The 21141-nt window shown below is 44.6% G+C and overlaps 1 protein-coding gene across 3 annotated transcripts in view; it reads right to left on the bottom strand.

Moving 5' to 3' along the window:
- Positions 1-21141, bottom strand: part of CHN2 (chimerin 2) — a 303947-nt gene that overhangs the window by 13246 nt on the left and 269560 nt on the right. For all 3 annotated transcript variants that reach the window (XM_047846901.1, XM_047846911.1, XM_047846922.1), the window contains 2 exons: positions 18525-18602; positions 620-704 (listed from right to left, as the gene is read on the bottom strand). In XM_047846901.1, coding sequence (XP_047702857.1) covers positions 620-704; positions 18525-18602 — 163 coding nt within the window. The remainder of the gene's footprint in view (positions 1-619; positions 705-18524; positions 18603-21141) is intronic.

Below are 21141 nucleotides of genomic sequence, written 5' to 3'. Positions count from 1 at the left end.
CTTCAGGTTTATTAATATTACAGGATAAGACAGGAGTCCCTTCCTTTTTAAGGCTGGATACTCTCCCATTGTCTTGACACACAACGTTTGGTTTATCTTTTGATGGACATTTGGGTTGCTTCTACCTTTATCTATTCAATGGGGAGAATAATTGCAACTCCTTAAGGTCTTTTGGTGAGGCTGCAGGGCATGATAAGCAGAAAGTGCTTAGCTCAATGCCTGGTAAGTGGTAAATGTTTACACTAGCATTTCTATTTTTATGCCCTGCCTTTTGTAGCAAAGTGGGGATGGGAAGGAAATGTGGTTTTTCTACCTTGCAATTCCATGGGAATTGGACTACTTAAGGACTACTGCCTATTTTGGGTGGCAGGTAGGTGCATAAGAAAATGGACTTGCTTGGATCTTTTTCTTTTCTTACATAAACATGAGATGTTCCTTCTCATTCCAGCAGACACCTAGAGCAGTCTCTCCATTAAGCAGAGAGATGCCTTGAACCTTCCAGAAAGCTAGACTTTGGAGCTAACCTGAGTCTGTTTCCCAACTCTGGAGAAATGATCTCCAGCTCAACATCACGACCCTTTATATACAGGGAAAAGGATGAAGGAAGTTCCCTGTTTACCTGAGCACCGAACCCCTTGGGCGATGAGCCCCCACATGAAGTTGGCACAGTATTCACACCAGTGCGGGCCTCGGAACGTGTGGACCTGTGATCCCAAAAGAAGAAAAATGTCAGGACATTCAGTTATTTGAAGGCAGGTGGCCTCAGACGTGACACACATGGACGACGTCCAGAAACAACGACCTCGGTGGGAGTGAGCATCCCTAACTGGGCCTTTTCTTTCCAGCGAGGCGGAGTTACAAACGGACTGGAGAAAACAGATATGCTTCGGTCTTTGAAAATCCTCTATGACCCACCATGCCCTAGGCCAGAGTCAGAAAGGAATGTAGAGCACCAGTAAGATTATAGGGCCGTGCCATCAGCTAAGGAACCACCCGCTCACCACCCCAAACAAGGCACCGCGAGGACAAACCCAAGATAGCCCGGGGCCAGTAGCTGTAACCTGCATTTAGCTCAGCAAGTTCTGGAAGGCAGAACTCAATTACTGTGTCCTTTTGACCAAAGTTGCTCCATCTGTAGAATATCGAGGCAGGTATAAATAAGACATGATTATGGGAAGATTAAAAGCTTCGAAGTCTTTGAGCCACTTCCCACTCAAAAAAAAAAAACCCACAAACACACACACACACACACACACACACACACACACAACCCCCCAAACCAGGCATTAAAAAGAGAGGAGTTGGCTGAACATGAAGGTTACAGTAGGGTCTATTGAATTGCCTTCCCTAGAGACAGGGTCTGGATTCAGCATGGCCGGGTGTGGCCTACGGGTGTGCAAACCGAAAGCCCTTTATGATTGGCCAAGGCACAAGTCTTATTGGTTAGCACCCCAGACAGTTAAATATTTTGAATATGATGAAGTAAGGATGGTTTTATCTTTAGTTATTCAGGCACAGGTCCTCTTGCGACTAGACCGGGTATGAAGTCTCGATTTAAAACAAAGACAAAACAAAAATACTTGTCCTCTAACACCAGTGAACTTCAAGACACAGAACCAGGAGATTCCTTGAAAGCAGACGTGGCCACGGTAAGCCGAAACCCACCACAGGCAGTCTGCTTGGAGACATACAAACCTACTTTTACACAATTAAAATATTAGGAGACATTGCAAAGGACTTTCCGAGTTGTAAGCTTCCATCGACAAATAAAAGAAATGCAGGCGATATTATTCCTTTAGCAGACTGGGAGGCCAGTATGCTATTTTTATTGAACACGAAAAGATAGGAGGATGACAACTATGGACACGGTTTGGGAAGACGCTCATCAGAGCCCTACTTAAAAAAAAAAAAAAAGAAGAAGAAGAAGAAGAAGAAGAAGAAGAAGAAGAAGAAACAACATCAGGGGCTCCTGGATGGCTTGGTCAGTAGAACACGCAACTCTTGATCTCAGAGACATGAGTTTGAGCCCCATGTTGAATGCAGGGTTTATTTAAAATTAAAATTGAAATTGAAAAATGCATCACTTTGAGATCTTTATGTATTTATCTATGCCAGTAACTGGGTATATATAACATGGCAAACAAAACAGATCTGGTTCCGTTCTACTGGAACTCACAGATTTGTCAAGGCCGAGAGAGTGCACACAAGTTAAAAAAAAATTAAAAAAAAGAACAATTTACGACCATGGTTTCTATGCAACAAAGCGAAGTTATAATAGTCTTTTGGTATTTTAGTTTATCACTTGCAAACTGCCCAGTATACTATTTCTGCTTTGAAAAAACAATGAAAAAAAAAAAAAACCACCTCTCGGAATTGTTTTTACTGAAAATGGGTAAATGTGCTGTAAGGAAACAACGCTAAGATATGACAAGGCCTCCTTGTAGGAATGCAGAGAATCTATCCCAGGGAGTGCCTGCCCTCTCGCAGATCCAGAATGCCACGGTTCATTCAGAGGCTCGCTGAGATTCAACCTGATACTGAAAGAATCCCTCAGTAAGGGGGTCTATTGGTAGTTGAGCATTTTCTAAATTTAGCAATCCAAGGACTCTTCATAATTTACTAGAAAGACTCTAAAGGGACGTTGTGGTTAATAACGGCAACAAAGTTAGTCGGCTGTTCATATACTGTTGCAATGGCCAGATCAATAGAATAAACTGTGTGGAAAGGACTATAAAAGAAAAAAGAAGGTTGTGACTGGAGAGACTTAAGAGGGGCCCCAGGGTTATCCACAGTGGTGGGGAAGGCTGCTCTTTGAAAGGTGACCTCGCCGCTGCTTGAAAGAGGGGAAGAGCCGGTCTGGTGGGGGCAGGGTTGGAGAACATTCCAGGCAGAAGGAAGCTAGGAGGCCCTGCAAGCGAAAGAGCTTGCTGTGACTGAGGACTAAAGGCCAGGGTAGCCAGAACACCAGAGCGAGGGAGAGAACTCGGATGACGCCGAAGGTAGGAAAGGGCCTTAAAGGTTTTAGTAACGAGTATAGATTTTCTTTTAATCTAGGTCCAGTACGAAGCTCTTCAAGGACTTTAAGTAGGAAGATGATTTTTTAAGAAAAAAGATGTTCTGACCACCATGTTGAAAACGGATGGGAGAACATTTGTAGTGAAAGAGATTCAGAAACCAGGTAGTAGTTTTTCAAGTTGAGAAATGGTCGAGGCCAAGATCAGGGTACTGAAGGTGGAGATGGGAAGTGGATGGACTGGAGATATATTTCAAAGACAGAATTCATAAGACTTAATAATAGAATAAACGTGGCTCTTGGAGGAAAAGAGGAGTGGAGAACGACTCCTAGATTCTAGCTTTAGAAACCAGGTGGATGGTGATGACCTTTGCTGAGATAAGGAAGACCCCCTTTGGGGGAGAGATTCAAGAACAGAGCTCTGGACAATTTAAGTTCAAAGGTGAGCAGGAGCCTTTGAATTCCTGAGAGCAGGAATTCACACATAATTCAATAGCTCAGAGGAGTAAGGGCTGGAGGCGTACATTAGGCTCACCCCTGACAAATAAACGGTAATTAAAATTGTGTAAATGGACAAAAACCATTAGGGATGGAGAGCAGAAAGTGAAGAAAATAGAGCTCAACCCAAGCCCTCTGTGCTCCAACACTCAGAACCAAGAAAGTCAAGTGCTTCGAAAGCCAAAGGGTGAACAGTATTAGGGAAGGAGTGGTCAACTGTGTTCAATGCTGGGAAGACGTCCAGTTAGATGAGGACTCAACACTGATTCAGACACACGAAGTTACTAGTAACCTCGGTGAGAGCAGTCTCGCTGCATCGGTGAGGGCAAAGGTCACACTCAAGTGACACGAAGAATAAATGGGGGGTATGGAAGTGGAGAAATGCATAGGCAAATTTGTCCGGAAATTTGGCTATGATGTCCAGCAGAGCAACGAAATAGCTCCAGGGACCCCAGGGAGATTTGGGTCAAGGAGAATTTTTTTTTTTTAAGTAAAAAATGGGAGACATTAGGGCATGCTCACTTGCTGACGGGATTGATACAATAGGTACAAGAGGCTGGAAATGTAGAGCAGAGGGAGTGAGGGTGGGATGATCTTGAAAAGCTGAGAGATGTTGAGGTTTAGGTCATACATGGAAGCAATATTCAAAAAGAACAACAGTTGAGGTTTTTCTAGGATCAGTAAAAGCACAACATCTTCAGATTCAGAAAAGCTAACTGAATCTCAAACATGGTAAATTAAAAAGATAATATAACCTATATAGATTTTAAAGAAACTGCAGAATGCCAAAGAACAATCAAAATCCTAAAAACAAAACAAAACAAAAACACACAAAAACCCAGTTATTTTTGCCAAAGGACAGCAATTATGATGAAAACGGTTCTGTTCAGCACAAAGAAGCTAGAAGATCATGGAAAAATTTCATCAAAGAGCTCAGAGAAAATTACTGCCAACCTAACTTCTGTACTCCAGAGTGGGGATAAAATAAAAGTATTTTCCAGACAAATGCCAAGGGTGTTCACGCACAGATCCTTACTCAGAGAAATACTAGGGGGTATATACATCTGCAGGAAGCATACTGAACCTAGTGGCAAGAACAGGATTCCAGAAGCCATGGTGAGCAAGGGGTCAATCTAATCAAGCTCTATCTGCATAAAACAATAACAAGATGACTAATTTCAGGGCACTGAAAAACAGAGTGAAAAAATGGCATGGAAGATAGGAGGGGCTTTAAAAAGTCAAAGCATTCTATGGTTCTCATCGTTTGGGATATGTACGTAGAGCTACTCATTAACTAAGTAAGGAAGATTTTAAGTTAATTACACGTGTATTAGATTTTGGAGTATACACAAAAAGGGTGGAATGGAATCTATAAAATGCCTAAGGGAAAATGAAATAAAGATTTGATTAAGCCAATGAAAAGCAAGAAAGAAGAAAACAAAGCAATAAAAAAAGCACAGTAAATGGGGGGTGTGTGAAAAATCCTTATTTGTCTCTAATCACAACACATATGGCTCTAACACCAAATAAAAGCCCGAAATTTGCAGATATTCAAAAAGCCTTTGCAAGAAACACACTCAGAACATAATGTAATAGAAATGTTGAGAATAAAGGGATAGAAAAAACATGCCTAGCAAATGCTAGCCAACAGAAATCCCAAACAAATGTCCTGATATAAAGTTTATACTTTTTTTTATTAGTGATAAAGATGGTCATTATATAATGATTAGAGATTTAATTTTACCCTAAAGATATAATAGTCCTGAGCTGTTATGCACATGACAATATGGTATCAAAAAATATAAAGTAAAAGTGGACAGAAACCGAAGACAGATTGACGAACCCATAATCATAATGGTTTGGGGTTTTTTTTTAATTTTTTTTTAACATTTATTTATTTGTGAGACAGAGAGAGACAGAGCATGAACGGGGGAGGGTCAGAGAGAGGGAGACACAGAATCTGAAACAGGCTCCAGGCTCTGAGCTGTCAGCACAGAGCCCGACGCAGGGCTCGAACTCACGGACCGCGAGATCATGACCTGAGCTGAAGTCAGTCGCCTAACCGACTGAGCCACCCAGGCGCCCCAGATAACGGTTTTTAACATCTATTCACAGAAATTAATAGATCAAATAGGTTAAGTTAACATACTGGATACAAGAGGGACCTCATATCCAACAATTTATAGAATATGTACTGTTTAAAAAAATGCAAGAAATGTGTGCACAAACTGACCACAAAGCAAGCCTCAACCTACAGAAAAGAACTGACCCAATACAGGCCATATTCTGACTATGATTCAATAAAATTAAAGATCAATAATAGCCAAACCCCAGTATATTTGGAAATTTAAAATAATTCTAAAAGATTAGCAAAGAAAAAATCTTAATGGAAATTACCAAATATTTGGAATTGAAAGACAAAACACTCCTTGTGGGGGTATAGAAGCTTTCAATGCCTGTATTAAAAAGTATAGGTTGGAATTTTTTTAAAGGTTTAACATTAATAAGCTAAGCATACTATTTAGGAAGCTAGAAAAATAATGAAGTAAAATACAAAATAATAAAGATTATTGCCGAACAGAATCATAGAAAGATAAAATAAAAAGAATAAACAACCTCCAAGGTGATTTATTTTTAATTTTTTTTAACATTTATTCATCTTTGAGAGAGAGAGAGAGAGAGAGAGACAGAGCATGAGCGTGGGAGGGACAGAGAGAGAGAGGAAGACACAGAATTTGAGGCAGGCTCCAGACTCTGAGCTGTCAGCACAGAGCCTGACACGGGGCTGGACCCATGAACCATAAGATAATGACCTGAGCCGAAGTCGGACATTTAACCAAAAGAGTCACCCAGGCGCCCCTCAAAGGTGATTTTCAAAAGGATTTATAAAATAGGTAAACTTTGGGCAAGACTGGTCAAGAAGAAAAACACAAGTGCTAAAGAGAACATAAATGCAAATGCAGTAAAGATACTAAATATAAATCTTGAGAATACTAGCTTTATACTAAAAACATTAAAAGTTTTGTGACATTGATAATTTTCTTTTTTGATGTGGATACTTTTTTTTTAATGCTTGTTTATTTATTTTGAGAGAGAGAGACAGAGAGAGAGAGAGAGGGAGAGAGAGAGAGAGAGCCAGCAAGCGTGAGTACAAGCTGGGGAGGGGCAGAGAGAGAGAATCCCCAGCAGGCGCCACACTGTCAGTGCAGAGCCCCACATGAAGCTCGGACTCACGAACCATAAGATCGCGACCGGAGCCAAATCAAGAGTCAATGTCCAACTGACTGAGCCACCCAGATACCCCTGACATGGATAATTTTTATAAAGAGTGTAAATTATCAAAAATTACCCAAACTAATATGGAAAACCCAAATTCAATTATATCCATTAAGTAATTGAATCTGTAGTAAAGCATCTACCCTCAAATAGTTAATGAACCCAAATGATTTTATTTTAATTTTTTTTTAATGTCTATTTATTTTTGAGACAGAGAGACAGAGCATGAGCGGAGGAGGGTAGAGAGACAGGGAGACACAGAATCCAAAGCGGGCTCCAGGCTCTGAGCTGCCAGCACAGAGCCCGATGCGGGGCTCGAACTTACAAGCTGTGAGATCACGACCTGAGCTGAATTCAGACACCTAACCGACTGAGCCACCCAGGTGCCCCCCTAATGATTTTCTTAAGTTTTATCAAATATTTAACAAATACATCATCTCTAACTAACATAGACTATTCCAGATTGGAGGAGAAAAAAAAAAGAAGAAAAGGTCCAGCATTTGCTTTATGAGCTAATATAATCTTGACTCAAAAACTATACCAGACCATGAAAGTAAAATTATAGGTCAATTTCAATTATGACCATAAATGTAAAAATCCTTTAAAAAAGATCTTACTGAATGTAGTGTTATATTTAAAAAAAATGTCGTATCAAGGGGGGCTTATATCAGGGATTTAAAGTAGATAACACATCACTAGAATTCACCACAATAACAAGAGAGAGAAACCACACAATCATTTCAAAAATTAGAATATACAATCAATAAAATTCAACATCCATTCACAACAATAGCACTTCACATACTAGGAATAGAGGGAACTCTCCTAAAAATAGTTGATTAAAGGTATCTCTGACACACGCATAATGGTCATCACATTTAGAGATGAAATATTAGAATAATTTCCTTCAAAGTCAGCAAAAAGATAGGGCGGTCTATGTATGCTTCTCTTGGGCATTATCCTGAAGAATTTAGCCAGCATAATAAAGTAAGACAAAGAAATATATAACTGAAAGAAGAAATAGGCCATCAAGTTTCCTTAATTTAAGAGCAATATAAAGAAATCAGAAGCATTACTATACATAAATAATACCTCATTTTATTGAACAATAAAATTAAGGACTCCATTTACAACAAAATCTAAACTAGTTAGCAAATAACTAAAGACATTAACGACATAAATAAGAAGAGCGAGATAGTCTATATTCTTGCACAGCAATACTCAGTGTGATAAATATGTCAGTTCTCCTACAAAAGTCTATAAATCCAATATAATTTCAGTCAAAATCTCCATGGTACTTTTCACCAAACCTGACAAGATGGTCCTAAAACTCATAAGAATAAAGTCGAAAAGGCTAGCCACAATAATTTTGTTTTTATTTTTTTTAATGTTTATCTTTGAGAGAGAGAGAGAGAGATAGAGCGCCTGAGTGGAGGAGGGCCAGAGAGAGAGGGAGACACAGAATCCGAAGCAGGCTCCAGGCTCTGAGCCATCAGCACAGAGCCCGACGCGGGGCTCGAACTCACGGACCCTGAGATCATGACCTGAGCCGAAGTCGGACGCTTAACCGACTGAGCCACCCAGGCGCCCCTAGCCACAATAATTTTGAATAAGTAAAAGAATGTAGGAAAATACCTCTAGCCATACACCAAGACTTCTATAGTAACAAAAAAGTAAAACACTGCAGGATGGGCCACCAGACCAGTAGCATAGAGCAGAAAGGGCAGAACAAAGTCACACATCCGTGGAGAACTGGTGTATCTCAGAAGTGGCTTTACAAATTAGTGGGAAAGGAGGTCAGAGAGATGAATTATTTCCTATGTCATCCACCTGTCCACCCACTCATCATTCACTCGTGCATCTCAGACTTACATGCCGACTGCTTACTTTGAACCTGGCACTGTACTAGTCTTTGGAGATACAAAGTCTGATGGATCAGAGGAGGAAAGACCTCCCTGCGCTCAAAGATCTCATCTGTAAGAATAAATAGGCAACATAAATAATGATCCTATGGCAGTATAACAGAGATTACAATAGATTCTTCCTGAGAAGTCCGGGGGGAAAATGATACTTGAACGGAGTTTTCAAGGATGGAGAAGACTTCACCAGACTGGGAAAGACGGAATCTGGTGGGGAAGTTGTGTGGACTGGGGTGGCAGATGGCTTAGGGAGGACATTCTAAGAATAGGAAACAGCATCGCCAGAGGCCAGTGAGGGTGGGCTTGGTTTTTGAAAGGTCATGCAAAAAAGGGGTGACAATTTTTTTTTTTCTGGAATATCTCCAGTGGGTAAGAAATTGCGTGGGAAATATCTCCATACCTTGGGGGAAAAATGAAAACACAATGTTTAAAAAAAGAAAGAAAATAGAATATTTAGAAATTAGGAGACTAGCTATAATTTTATAGAGATATATATATAATTTTATATATATATAATTTTATATAAATTTGTCTGTTTACTTTACACAGACAAAATAGAAACCAGCCTAAAGAATGCTTCAGGAAAATACAGGATATCCCAGGCATAGATTTTCTAAAATTTCACTTTTTAGCAATATTAAAAAAAATGATGCATATCAAAATTGCATTTAATGCTTATTGGCCCTGCCCATATTTCCCATCAGTACATCCCCACCGCCTTCGATCTCATTTCTTCAGCCAAACAAATGCAGACGGACATTTTTTGAATAGCAAAAAACTTCTGTGTCCCCACAAATGCACATTCCCACAGAAATAAAACAAAATGGGGACAGAGGGGAACGTAAAGTTAGTTAAACATTATTTTAGGCCCACTGCCTAATTTCCTCTTTGTGATGGGCCACTGTTTATTTTCATGGCTGATCTATTGTTCAATTTTCTTTTGGGTCCGCAAGGGCAATCTCTAAACAGTAGACTAGATGTAAGGCTGAGGTCACTCTCTGAACGCATTCTGTTTAGGGTTGAGTTATGATGGCTGCTCTCCCAACGAAATACCCCGTATCTTGAAAAATCACTGATCAGCTTTTTCCATTCTGTGAAGTTTATTGATTTTCAAGAATATCTTTTCAGAAAAAAGGACATTTTGCCAACTTTAAGGCAGTAACTAAAATACCCTAGACAGGAAGAAAATACCCCAGACAGGAAGAATGTCGGTCCAAGACCATTATACTGGGCATGGTCTGCCTGGGATTCTAAAACCACACCAAACAGAAAAAGATGATATTACGGGAGATAAGGTATGTTTGACAAATAGCCCAGGAATGGCCACTTAGTGCAAACAAGAGCCAGATTTGTCAAGAAAAATCTCAGGCGTTCAGCGAGTATCCCCTGACTTGACTCTAAATGAGCAGGATGTTGTTTGTCTCACATCTGCTGAATCTGGAAGGCAGTATTCCCTCGTGGTTTCATAACTAGTGTGTTTCGATGGGTCAGCGCAGACCCCATCCAAGTGTGTAATCAGCTCAGATCAGGTTCTAGACTGTAAGAAAGAGAAAGTGCTTTTTGTGACGCGCTACACTTGAGAAAGTTGTGCTTTTTCGTGTCCGTCAGCCATCAAGATTTCTGAACCTTGGCACTAGGGACATTTCGGGCTGGATAAATCATCGTCACTGTACGCTGTTTAGCAGCATCCCTGGCCTCTACCCACTAGATGCCAGTGGCACCCGTCAGCTGGAACAGCCACAAATGTCTCCAGACTTTGCCAAATGTGCCCAAGGGGCAGAATAACCCTGATAGAGACTCATTGCTATAAACTAAAACCACATCGCCTCAGCCGGTTGTTTTTATTGTTTATATGAAAAATGAGAACTTTAGGGGCGCCTGGGTGGCTCAGTCAGTTAAGCAACCGACTTTGGCCCAGGTCATGATCTCGCAGTTCGTGAGTTCGAGCCCCGCGTCGGGCTCTGTGCTGACAGCTGGGAGCCTGGAGCCTGCTTCAGATTCTGTACCTCCTGCTCTCTCTGTCCCTTCCCCACTCGCATTCTGTCTCTAAAAAATAAGCATTAAAAAAAAAATTTTTTTTTTTAATGAGAACTTTATTCTTTTGATTTTAAAAGGATTATTTGGGTCAAAGGCAGCTTTGTCTTAGCATAGGAGAGGGGGCTGGAGGTGGCTAACATCACTTCCAGCTACAAGTTGCTGGGTTTTGGGGGTCAGGTAGTCCAGCTTCTGCCCAGAGTTACCCCAAGGGCTTGTCTGTAGTCACCCAGGGGGTCAGCTGTACTTGGCCTCCCGGGCTCAGCCAAGGGTTCTTCCTGTCATCTACTTACTGCTTTTCTCATAATCATGTGACAAATCAACTCATGAGAAATTAGGTTAAACTTTGGACTTTTCCCTCTTGCAAGATCAGATGAAATAATGACCTTGACGTGAACCTTTTCAGATGTAATGTAAATATCCGAGGGGAATCGCTAGGTCTGTGACAGACGACTAGTACTCCCCCACCCCCACCCCGCCCCCCCAGAAGCCTGCTCAGTAGAGGTGTCTGAGGGCTGGGTGTGTCAACCGAGATACCACTCACCCCCCAGATCTGTCTATTCAGCAGCTGTTCTCGTAGCCTTAAAAAAGGATTTAATTTCGAGGACACTGATTGCCACAAAGTTTTTCGGGTATCTCCCCACTGCGTAAAGTGACATGAGCTAGTGGTCACTTCCTCCCAGGTTTATCAGGGTATCAGCACCAATATTCTTTTTTTTTTTTTTAATTTTTTTTTTTCAACGTTTATTTATTTTTGGGACAGAGAGAGCATGAACGGGGGAGGGGCAGAGAGAGAGGGAGACACAGAATCGGAAACAGGCTCCAGGCTCTGAGCCATCAGCCCAGAGCCTGACGCGGGGCTCGAACTCACGGACCGCGAGATCGTGACCTGGCTGAAGTCGGACGCTTAACCGACTGCGCCACCCAGGCGCCCCTCAGCACCAATATTCTTGTGACAATGCCCTGCCCTCCAATCCTCTAGTGCTTCTCCATGGTCTAGTGCGTGTTTTCTCGGTCCCAGCACCACTGACGTCGGGGCCAGATCACTCTTTGTGGTCGGGACTTGTAGGACGTGCTGGGAATCGCAGGAAGTTTAGCAGAATCTCTCGCCTCTACTGGACAGCCCGTTAGCACATCCCAGTTATAAGGATCAGACATGTCTCTAGACCCTGCCAGATGTCTAGGCGAGAAGCACTCTGGTTGAACACCTCCCAGTGGAAGAGGAGCTCACATTCTTAGGTCTCCACTGGTCTTTCTTGTACCTGGTAGTGCCTGGCACAGGGCTGGCCCTCAGTCCATATTCGCTGAATAAGAAACTGCGTATCTAAATAGTTTCCCCATCTTAGAACTTTGAAAAAGACCCAACGAATATGCACAGTGATCATTGGTGCTTTTCTTTTTCTCCTCACAAAACACAAAAGGAGTATTTCTCTGGACTTAAAATGCCAGAATCAGCCATTTAGTCATTTAGAATAGCCCCTTTGATATGTTCTTTGGAATAAAACAAAATATAAAATTCATAACAGCTAAGCACTTGATATGGGTCAGGCTCATGAGTAGATGATTTACATTTGTGTAACAGCTTGACCAAGCCACCGCCCTGGTGTGTGGCCTAAGCAAGGGTTTGTTGTCAAAATCTATCCTCTTTCCACCAGGTTCCGATGGTTTGTAAAGGATTTACAATGACGGTGTTCCAATATTTACATGAAAACAGGTCAAGGGGGGATAAGACAAGCTTTTAGTCAGACCCTGGCAGGCAGAGAAGGCCCTCGCCTATGTGAGAACCGTGTCCAAAAATGGTTTCCTCTCTTGCCTGAAATCCCTGCCATGAATGAAATTGCATTGGATAAAGGCACCGTGCTATTGGTTTCAAGAGGACCCATTTACATTATTTTTAACGCTTATTTATTTTTGAGAGAGAGAGAGAGAGAGAGACAGAGCGTGTGAGCCAGGGGAGGAGGGCAGGCAGACAGACAGACAGACAGACACACACACACACACACACACACACACACACACAATCTGAAGCAGTCTCCAGGCTCTGAACTGTCAGCCCAGAGCCCAACGTGGGGCTCGAACCCATGAACTGCGAGATCATGACCCAAACCAGAGTCGGATGCTTAACCGACGGAGCCACCCAGGTGCCCCTGGGTCTTTCATTTTATATCCAAGGTGATGAAGTCTGCCTTTTTCCTCTGAGTGGTTCCTTCCACACTCGTTTCTGCCCAAATGGCCTTTTCTGAAGCTGATTCCTGCAGGTGTAATATCCAATTGGCCCCGTTGCCGGAACACAAAGAAGTGGGATCGGCACGGGCAGCAAAGGGCACTGGGCCACTGCGTGCCCACGGGAACACAAGACAGGCAAAGTAGTAGGGACAAAGAAGGGCTCACACGTTCTTATGAAGTCAAGGACAAGGAAAAGAGAGGGGTTTGCATATGGAAAGCACAGATGTCTTGTTCCAAAGCACATGACCACTGACTGATGAGAATGCAAAAAGGAATGATAGGCACAGAAACCGTGAATGGGCCACGTGACCCCAACGGCAAGGTGGTGGTGCTGCCCCTGGACAGGTGCCCTGGCCACAGCTCCACTCCTGAACCCTGGTGCAGGATCCCATGATCTTACGCGTTGGGGAGGCAGGTGCACAAGGAGCCTGCTGAATGAGCTTGCTTGTATCCCTCGTGGACGTGGGAACTGGGTGCTACTGAGGTAGCCTTGGTCTACGGAGAGTGGGGGACACAAAAGGGTACGCTGAGAAACCATTTAACTTCTGTCCAGACTGGGCCACTTTTGAGAGTCGCCACACGAGAAGCTGGGACAACAACAGTGAGCCCGGGCATGAGTCTCCTCCCCTTCCCCCCTGTATAAGACACTGGGCAGCCCTGCCCGGCCAGACCCGCTGGCCAGATGGGGAAGGAGGGCTGGCCTGGCACACCCTGATACGATCCGTCTCTCTGGCACAGCCTAGTGGACTTGGCAGGGGCCCACACCTGCGAGGGCTTGAGCACAGCTAACACAAGTGTAATAAGCTACGCCCAAGGGCAAACCGTGCGGTGGGGTGGCCAGTGGGGAGAGAACGTGCAGTCTTAGGTAGACAGGGCCGTGAGATGTCTGCTACACGTCCTTTCAGCCAATATCTACTGACAGCCTGCTCTGGGCCAGGCTCTGTCCTGGACACTGGGGTTTCTGCAAAAGCAAAACAGACCCGAACCCCTGTCCCTAGCCCCAGGGGTGAGTGTTTCCGGCTGGTAAGGGGAAGGCGAGCCTACAAGTAAATACGTACCGTGCCAGTGGTCAGTGCTACGGAGAAGAGTAAAGCTGGGAGGAGGCTGGGCAAGGGATGGGTGGGGGACAGGAAGGGGATGGAAGGGGAGAGACGGGGCAAGGGCGGGGAGGTGGACAGGAGATGGGAAATGTGGGGTGGGGCCGAGTGGTTTGCTTTTCAACTTTTAGAATTTTCTGGGCCTCTGCTCTCCATCCATATTCCATGTAAGGAGAGAAGAGTGGTCCTGCAATGTTTGGGTGGAGGGAGAGAATTCAGTAGAAGGAAGGAGTGATGTATGCGCACATGCAGACTGGGAGGGCTGAGCACCGAGTGGGAGGAGTGGAGAAAATGCCCAGGGTCATCCGTCTCCCTGGATCTGGCCCACCCCAGATGTGAAGTGAGCACCTCCCTCCTCGATGGTCTCCCGAACAGGGAGCACCCGGTTCACTCCTGGCTCATTTCTGACTCCCAAGTTTTCGGTCATGTCATTTGCATTGCCCAGAGCACTCTTGCATTTTTCTGTTACATGTAGTTAATGAGAGTGGAAGAAACAGACGATAGAAAAAAGGAAAGAAGGGCATGGAGAAGTAAGGGTAGAAAAAAAGAAACGGGGTGCTTGGATGGCTCAGTCGATTAAGCGATCAACTCTTGATTTCGGCTCAGGTCATCATCTCATGGTTTGTGAGATGGAGCGCCGAGTCGGGTTCTACACAGACAGCACGGAGCCTACTTGGGATTTCTCTCTCTTTCTCTCCCTTTCACTCTCTGCCTCTCCCCCACTCATACACGCTCTCTCTCTCTAAATAAATCCAAAAAAAAGAAAATAAGAAATATAGAGACAGAGAAAGCTGAACATTACAGCGCAAGAGATGAGAGAGACAAAAAGATGAATAGTAAAATAATAAAAGCTCACCTTACTGGGCGCCACGGACTGTAAGTGATTTACATGTATTCTTTAAGCCTTACAACACTCCCATTCTATAGGTAAGGAAACTGAGGCTCATAGAACTAAGCTCTTTTCCAAAGGTCAAGCTATGGCCAGGAGTACTAAGCTGACCATTGCTACATCATCGCTGTGCTAAGTGGAGAAGGAAGGAAGGACAGCCATCCAGATTGTTGGGGCTCTGGGGATTTTGGAGCTTAGCCAAAAGGTGTTATTAGGGTAGACCATCTCAAAGAGAGATATTCTACGTACAGGAGAGTGTCTCTACTAGATAAACAGAGATGCAGATATAAAATGAGTTAAAGGAGTGTCTCTTCCTTTATCAAAGGGTTTTCATTTTAGATAAGATCCTGTCAATTTCATAATTTCAACAAATACCTCCGAATTCCCAGTATGTGCAAGTAATCCCAGAGAATTTAGGATTTAAATGAGCAACAACTATATCTGCATATGAAAAGTACATAATTATTGCATGAGAGGAAGTATAACTTTAATTTGCTTCCAAAAGCTTTTCTTCCCAGAGCTAACTTCTGTCTTTTCCTAGACATGATTTATTTTTTTTATTTTTTAATTAAAAAAAATTTTTTTTAGACACGCGTTGTTTAAACAGCAAGGACAGTAGGTAGGCACCTAGGAGCAGTGCCTGGGGGCTTTCTGGCAGTTAAGTTCCCAACGTGTATAGGGGTGGGAGTTTCTATTCATTCCTCTTCATGAAGTTTCTGGAGAGAGCCAGGAGGCCGCTTTTTACCTGGAGGCATAGTCCTTACTGGGGCAAAAAAATCTGGCTGTGGGGTGAGGCGTTTAGATCGGCTGGCAGATTGGAATCTCTCGTAGGACCCCCTAGGCAAGAGCACAGCCAGGGTCTAGCAAACCTTATTTGCTGATGAGCGTGAAAATGCGATTATTTGTTTTTTTGTATTGAACACTTACGCTATACTAATCACGTAGTACTCTAAAATAATAACCCAAATTACAAATCAAGAGTTTCTGCATAAAGCCTCTTAGATGTCAGCATAAAGAACAAGTTTGTGTTTTATGTCTTAATTTTATGCTGATTTCAAGCAGATGGCAGGGGCCTTTTGATAAGAGTTTTTCTTTGTTTGGTTGATTCAGTGGTGATTACTAAAAACCCACTGCTCTATTTATAGCACTGACCAGCTTTTGGAGTATTCCTCTAAAGACCATGCAAAATTTCCACTTCAAATTGGTTGGGGGTGAGGAGAGGGCTGAATGACGGTGGCAGGGGTGAGGAGTGACAGAGGAAACCACCCCCTCCCGGCCCTGCCACTCATCCTTCAGGACAGTGGCACGGGCAGTACCATTGAAAGCCACGGTCAACGGACACAGAGACTCAAGGGTCTGCCATGTCTTGAAGATGCCTATTTACACACGGAAGAGAAACGCTCCTGTCTGCCTTGCGTACTTTCCCCTAACAACTTGCCTGCTCTCTACCTTTTCTTCTCTCGATAGCTGTAAGTTAGAAGGGATCACACCGAGTAGATACTGACTTTTCCAGCAAACACTGAAAGAGCTGTTGATGGATTCCAGTGGTAAATAATTAATTAACACAGATCGCGTGTTAGCAACAGCACTATGTAGGAAACTAAGTCTCAGCTGCCTTTTTTGCTTCAAATGTCCTCCTTTCCCAATCAGAGATCTAACATTAAAAAAACCGAAATGAGTTTTGGAAGTGTACATCGACCAAACATTTAGTTGTTGCGAGACACAAGCCCAGGCACAGTACGCCAAGGGAGAAGCTATCCCCATGCAAACACGTATCGCGGTGTGGGCAGAATTCCAATTCCATCTCAAAGCCAGAAGCGCTGGTGTGTTCAAGAGGAAGGAAAAGAATTTGCCAAGTCCAAGAAGATCCACCTTCCCAACCCGTGGTAGTACATCCATAGGATGCAAAGAACCAGGATTTCTGCCCAAAGTCAGAAAAACATTTTCTTAAGACAAAAAAAATTAATAAGGGTAAATACAGAAAACAGAAAAAAACACGAGAGGCTTTCTGTACTCCCCATGAGAGCCGTCACTATTCAGCCACAGGAGAAATATCTAGAGCCTTGGCGTCAGTGGGGATCTATAGAATACAAGTCTTCATCCTCAGGCTAAATATGGAGGGCTGAATAATTCCATTCCTCAGCTCAATTACAGCACGCAGATGCCCAAGCCCCTTGCTTTAGCAGCAGGGCAAACGGACCCGACAGATACGAGTGTTTACGTAATAGACACCTAACTGTCCTTACAAAGAATTGAAAATCGACAGAATAAAATAGGTTTCCCTGGTCACCTCTGGTGAAGGGCTATCTAGTCCCTTCAACAGTTACTTGGGCTACTGGTCCTAAAGGAAACGAGTTTAAAAAAAGAAGACTAGTCACGGGGCACCTGGGTGGCTCAGTCGGCTGAGCGTCCACCTTTGGCTCAGGTCATGATCTTGCGGTTGACGAGTTCGAGCCCCGCGTCGGGCTCTGTGCTGACGGCCCGGAGCCTGGAGCCTGCCTCGGATTCTGTGTCTCCCTCTCTCTCTGCCCCTCCCCCGCTCATGCTCTGTCTCTCTCTGTCTCAAAAATAAATAAACATTAAAAAAAAAATTTTTTTTTTTAAAAGAAGACAATTCACAATTTGCCGCCCCCGCCTCTTCTTTTCTTCCTGGATCCTTCAGTCTCCACTCTCACCAGTGTCTAAACGTCAGCCCATTTGCTGGGGCAAAACCTCTCACTGTGTCCCCTCCACTCAACCACATCTCCGGCCAGGCAATTTGGCATCGGAATCTCCTCCAGCCATTTCTTGGAAAACACATTAGGGCAAAGGAAATAGGCCGTGATTTCTGATGGTAGGCCGTTATGTTTTGTTTTGTTTTGTTTCTTTTCTTTTTCTACAAGGGCTAGTCTGAAATGAAGATAGCAGTATTTCCAGTTTACAAACACACGTGGGAGTATGCACTAAAGCTCCCACCAGCTTCCCATATCGTTTTGTTTGGTCTGGTGAGCAGGATCAAGGCTGTGCCGAGAGGGGAGCCTGGCAAGGCTGCTGGGGTGCTCCCCCCACCCCCACCCCGTACCCAGAGCACAAGCAAAAGCTACTGGATGGCATCTCCCGTCCTATTCACAGCCGTCTACACATAAACCAGAGGAGTTAGCATCCCTGAAAACAAAGACAAAACACAGAATGTGAAATGGGCAATGGTTTCCTGTGCCTCAGAGACAGCAATATTCTTTAGAGCCACTCCGAGTGGAAAAGTACTGCTCGATGTTCATCAGAAGATCTCCCAGTGGCAGAGATCGGGCGTGCTCTGCTCTTCTCCCGCTGGACGGGGCGGGGGGATATGGAGAGGAAATGAGCCCAGGTCTCCAGGACTAAGTTAACATACATATAGGTGTTTCTAGGCATCAGGCAAACGGCTGTCTGAAGTCTCCAAAGCAAAGGTCTCGTGTTGTGCACGCAACTAGATGTGGAAAGCAAAGGAATCTGCTGTCTCATTACTTTGTAATCAAAGAGGGGACGGAAACCATCAACCGCACCTCTCCACCTGCCCTTTAGTAACAGAAGAAAGAGCGCAGAGGCTTGCTTACCTTGAAGTTGTGTGTCTTCTCATAGTTGAAGTGGTTGTCGTTGTGCGTGAGGGCGGCCCTTCGGACCAGGGACGAGATCTGTGAACAGGCAAAGAGTCTGAGAGGGGGCCAAAGAAAACTGCCTTTGACTCCCACCTTCACCCCCAAGGCCACGGCCAACAGCTCCTGGCGTTTCCTGCCTTGCTTAGGCTTCCGAACCACAGCACATTTTTTCTCATTCTCCAGCCACAGTTCCTCGGAGAACCTAGCGCCTGGACCCCACATCTTTCTAGTTTCCCCCGTGAAGCTCAGAGCCGTCAGGTTTTTTGAACCGCGGCTAATGTTAGGCAGCAGATTTGAGGCAGCTGCGTCCTGTCTGCAGAGGCCTCCGGCATGTGACCTGGAAAGGCTGGTTTGAGTGATGGAGGGGGTTCTGCATCTGAATAAGGACGGGGCTGTTTTGTGCTATTTCTTGAGGCCGACGTGTGCCTGGAACAATAGCACACATTCATGAGCACAGCAGTCCCCAGAAGCTGTATCCTGTCGCCACTGAGGGCTCAATGGAGGAGGCAGGGGCAGGCAGCTTTATTCCTCCTGCCACGGGAGAGACCTCTCGTGCTTGCTTGCACATTTCTCTCCCTCCCTCCCTCTCTCTTTCTCTCTTTCACACACACACACACACACACACACACACACACACACACACACACACAACTAGTTCTGATGTTCAAAGCCCGACGCTGTATCCAATTATTCTGGGGGCTCTGAGCCCCATCCTGGGCTGAACGCCGGCAGATTAAACCTTTTAAACCCTGATGATTGTTTAATCTTATAGGGATAAAGCCTGCCTCCCTTTAGAAAAAAAATCTGCCCTAGCACTCGAAGCTTAATTTTTATTCTTCTGTGTGCATTGAATTAGAACAGTCTAAAAAGTGAATGGGTCACAGAAAAAGCATAGCACTTCAGCACAGAGTTCCATCTACAACCAGAGTTTCAGCATAAAAGGTAGGGTGTCTTGCTCCAAGGCACCCTCCTGTCTCTCTTCCCCCCGCCCCCATCTCCGCACGCATGCAGACAAGTCACTATTCCTTCATTCAAACCTAAACATCAAAGTCGCTTTTATTTGAACTATAACCCCTTCAATGTTCATTCTTTTAGGGCCTAAGCCTGATGCTCCCGATGGGCTTTCAAGCTTCATCTGTTTGATGGTCTCACTAGGGACTAAGGTTTTTAGTCCCGGGTCTCTCCGCTAGAGCAGTGAGGAAATCATTGTGTCTTGGGAGTACTCCTGATCTGCTGACAAAAGTTAATGCAGCCGATGCCTGACGGTAAAATCAATGCTGTTGGAACGAGGGCGCAAGGAGAGTGCAGAGGGCTGGACCGTCATGTAGATATACAGTCCACGGAAGCCATCCTGTCTTCTCCTGACACATGGCCCCGCACCCCAGCCCCTCCAAGCAGCCTTGTGAAGAATCATGCAAGGTCAGTGTTTTCCCGTGTAATTCTTTATTCCTGACAACCACCGTCATTCCACCTTGGTTCAGAAGGGCATCCTTCCAGGTCACCCTTGTTACCTTCAGGGATTACAAGAGCCAACTTTATGTTGAACCACTGAGCACGATATCATTATTGGGCCAGACAATATTCAGAACGTATTAGACGCCCTTACTCATCTACTGTGCAGCTCATGTGTATGACAAACAAGACTTCTCTCCCCATGCTTTTGGATGAAGAGGTTGAGGCACTGAGAGGTGAAGCGATTTGCCTGAGGACGTGCCCTTGGCTTACGGGGCACAGCCCGGGACTAGAGCCCAATCTGTGTCCAGCAGCTGGGTTGCCGAACACCCAGTCCTGGCGCCCAAGGGAGCCGATGTGGTGCCACATCCTGCCATCGTGTCCTGCTCTAAACGATTGGCCAAGCCTGCCCCCTCTTCCCCTTCTTGCTCCACACTCTCTCCGCAGCACACCTCACACCCAGCTGTATAGTCGTCTTCCTAGTCCATTTATACCTATCCAGAAAGTGTCAGTGACTCTCCACGGCCTCATGGTGTTGGGGCATGGGGGGTTTTTCACAGGCTCATCTCCATCTACCCAGCTCACGCCTTTCTCTCCACTCCCCTCCACAAATCCTACAAAGTCTCTCTCTGACACACTCACCTGGGTGGCCGGCTCCGTTCTTTAGCATACTGCGGTATCATTTTACAAGTCCAGGTGCCCCAAAACATTCGCATTCTCACCCACATGCCGCCCTCTCCGAAAAGGGCTTCTCCAAACTCCCCACCAGAAGCCAACATGCTCCTCTGAGATCCCATAGGGTTTCCCCCACATTTTCCTTCTTGCACGTCGTCCCTTTCTGTCTTACATTAGAGTGCTTTATACCTGTCCTTGCCCTATTGAGAAGTCACTGTGACACGTTCTATGTCAAATTCACCGTCAAGAGTATCTAATATAATTCCTTGCCATAGTAGGCACTGGCTGTAAGTTGCCAAGATGTACCTATGGTCCCCCATCACCATGCAGTAGCTTCCAAGGACCTGAACCTCCAGGGATCTGCCTTCCTGATGGGCCCCACCAGACTCCTCCTTCCCATTGCCCCCCTGGAAAGGACATCTGCCATCCACAGATATTGCGTGAAGGC

The sequence above is a fragment of the Prionailurus viverrinus genome, chromosome A2 (genome assembly GCF_022837055.1).
Source record: "Prionailurus viverrinus isolate Anna chromosome A2, UM_Priviv_1.0, whole genome shotgun sequence".
Classification (NCBI taxonomy): Eukaryota; Metazoa; Chordata; class Mammalia; order Carnivora; family Felidae; genus Prionailurus; species Prionailurus viverrinus.
Note: the sequence above shows the minus strand (reverse complement) of the source record. Positions and strands in the feature narration are given on the sequence as shown.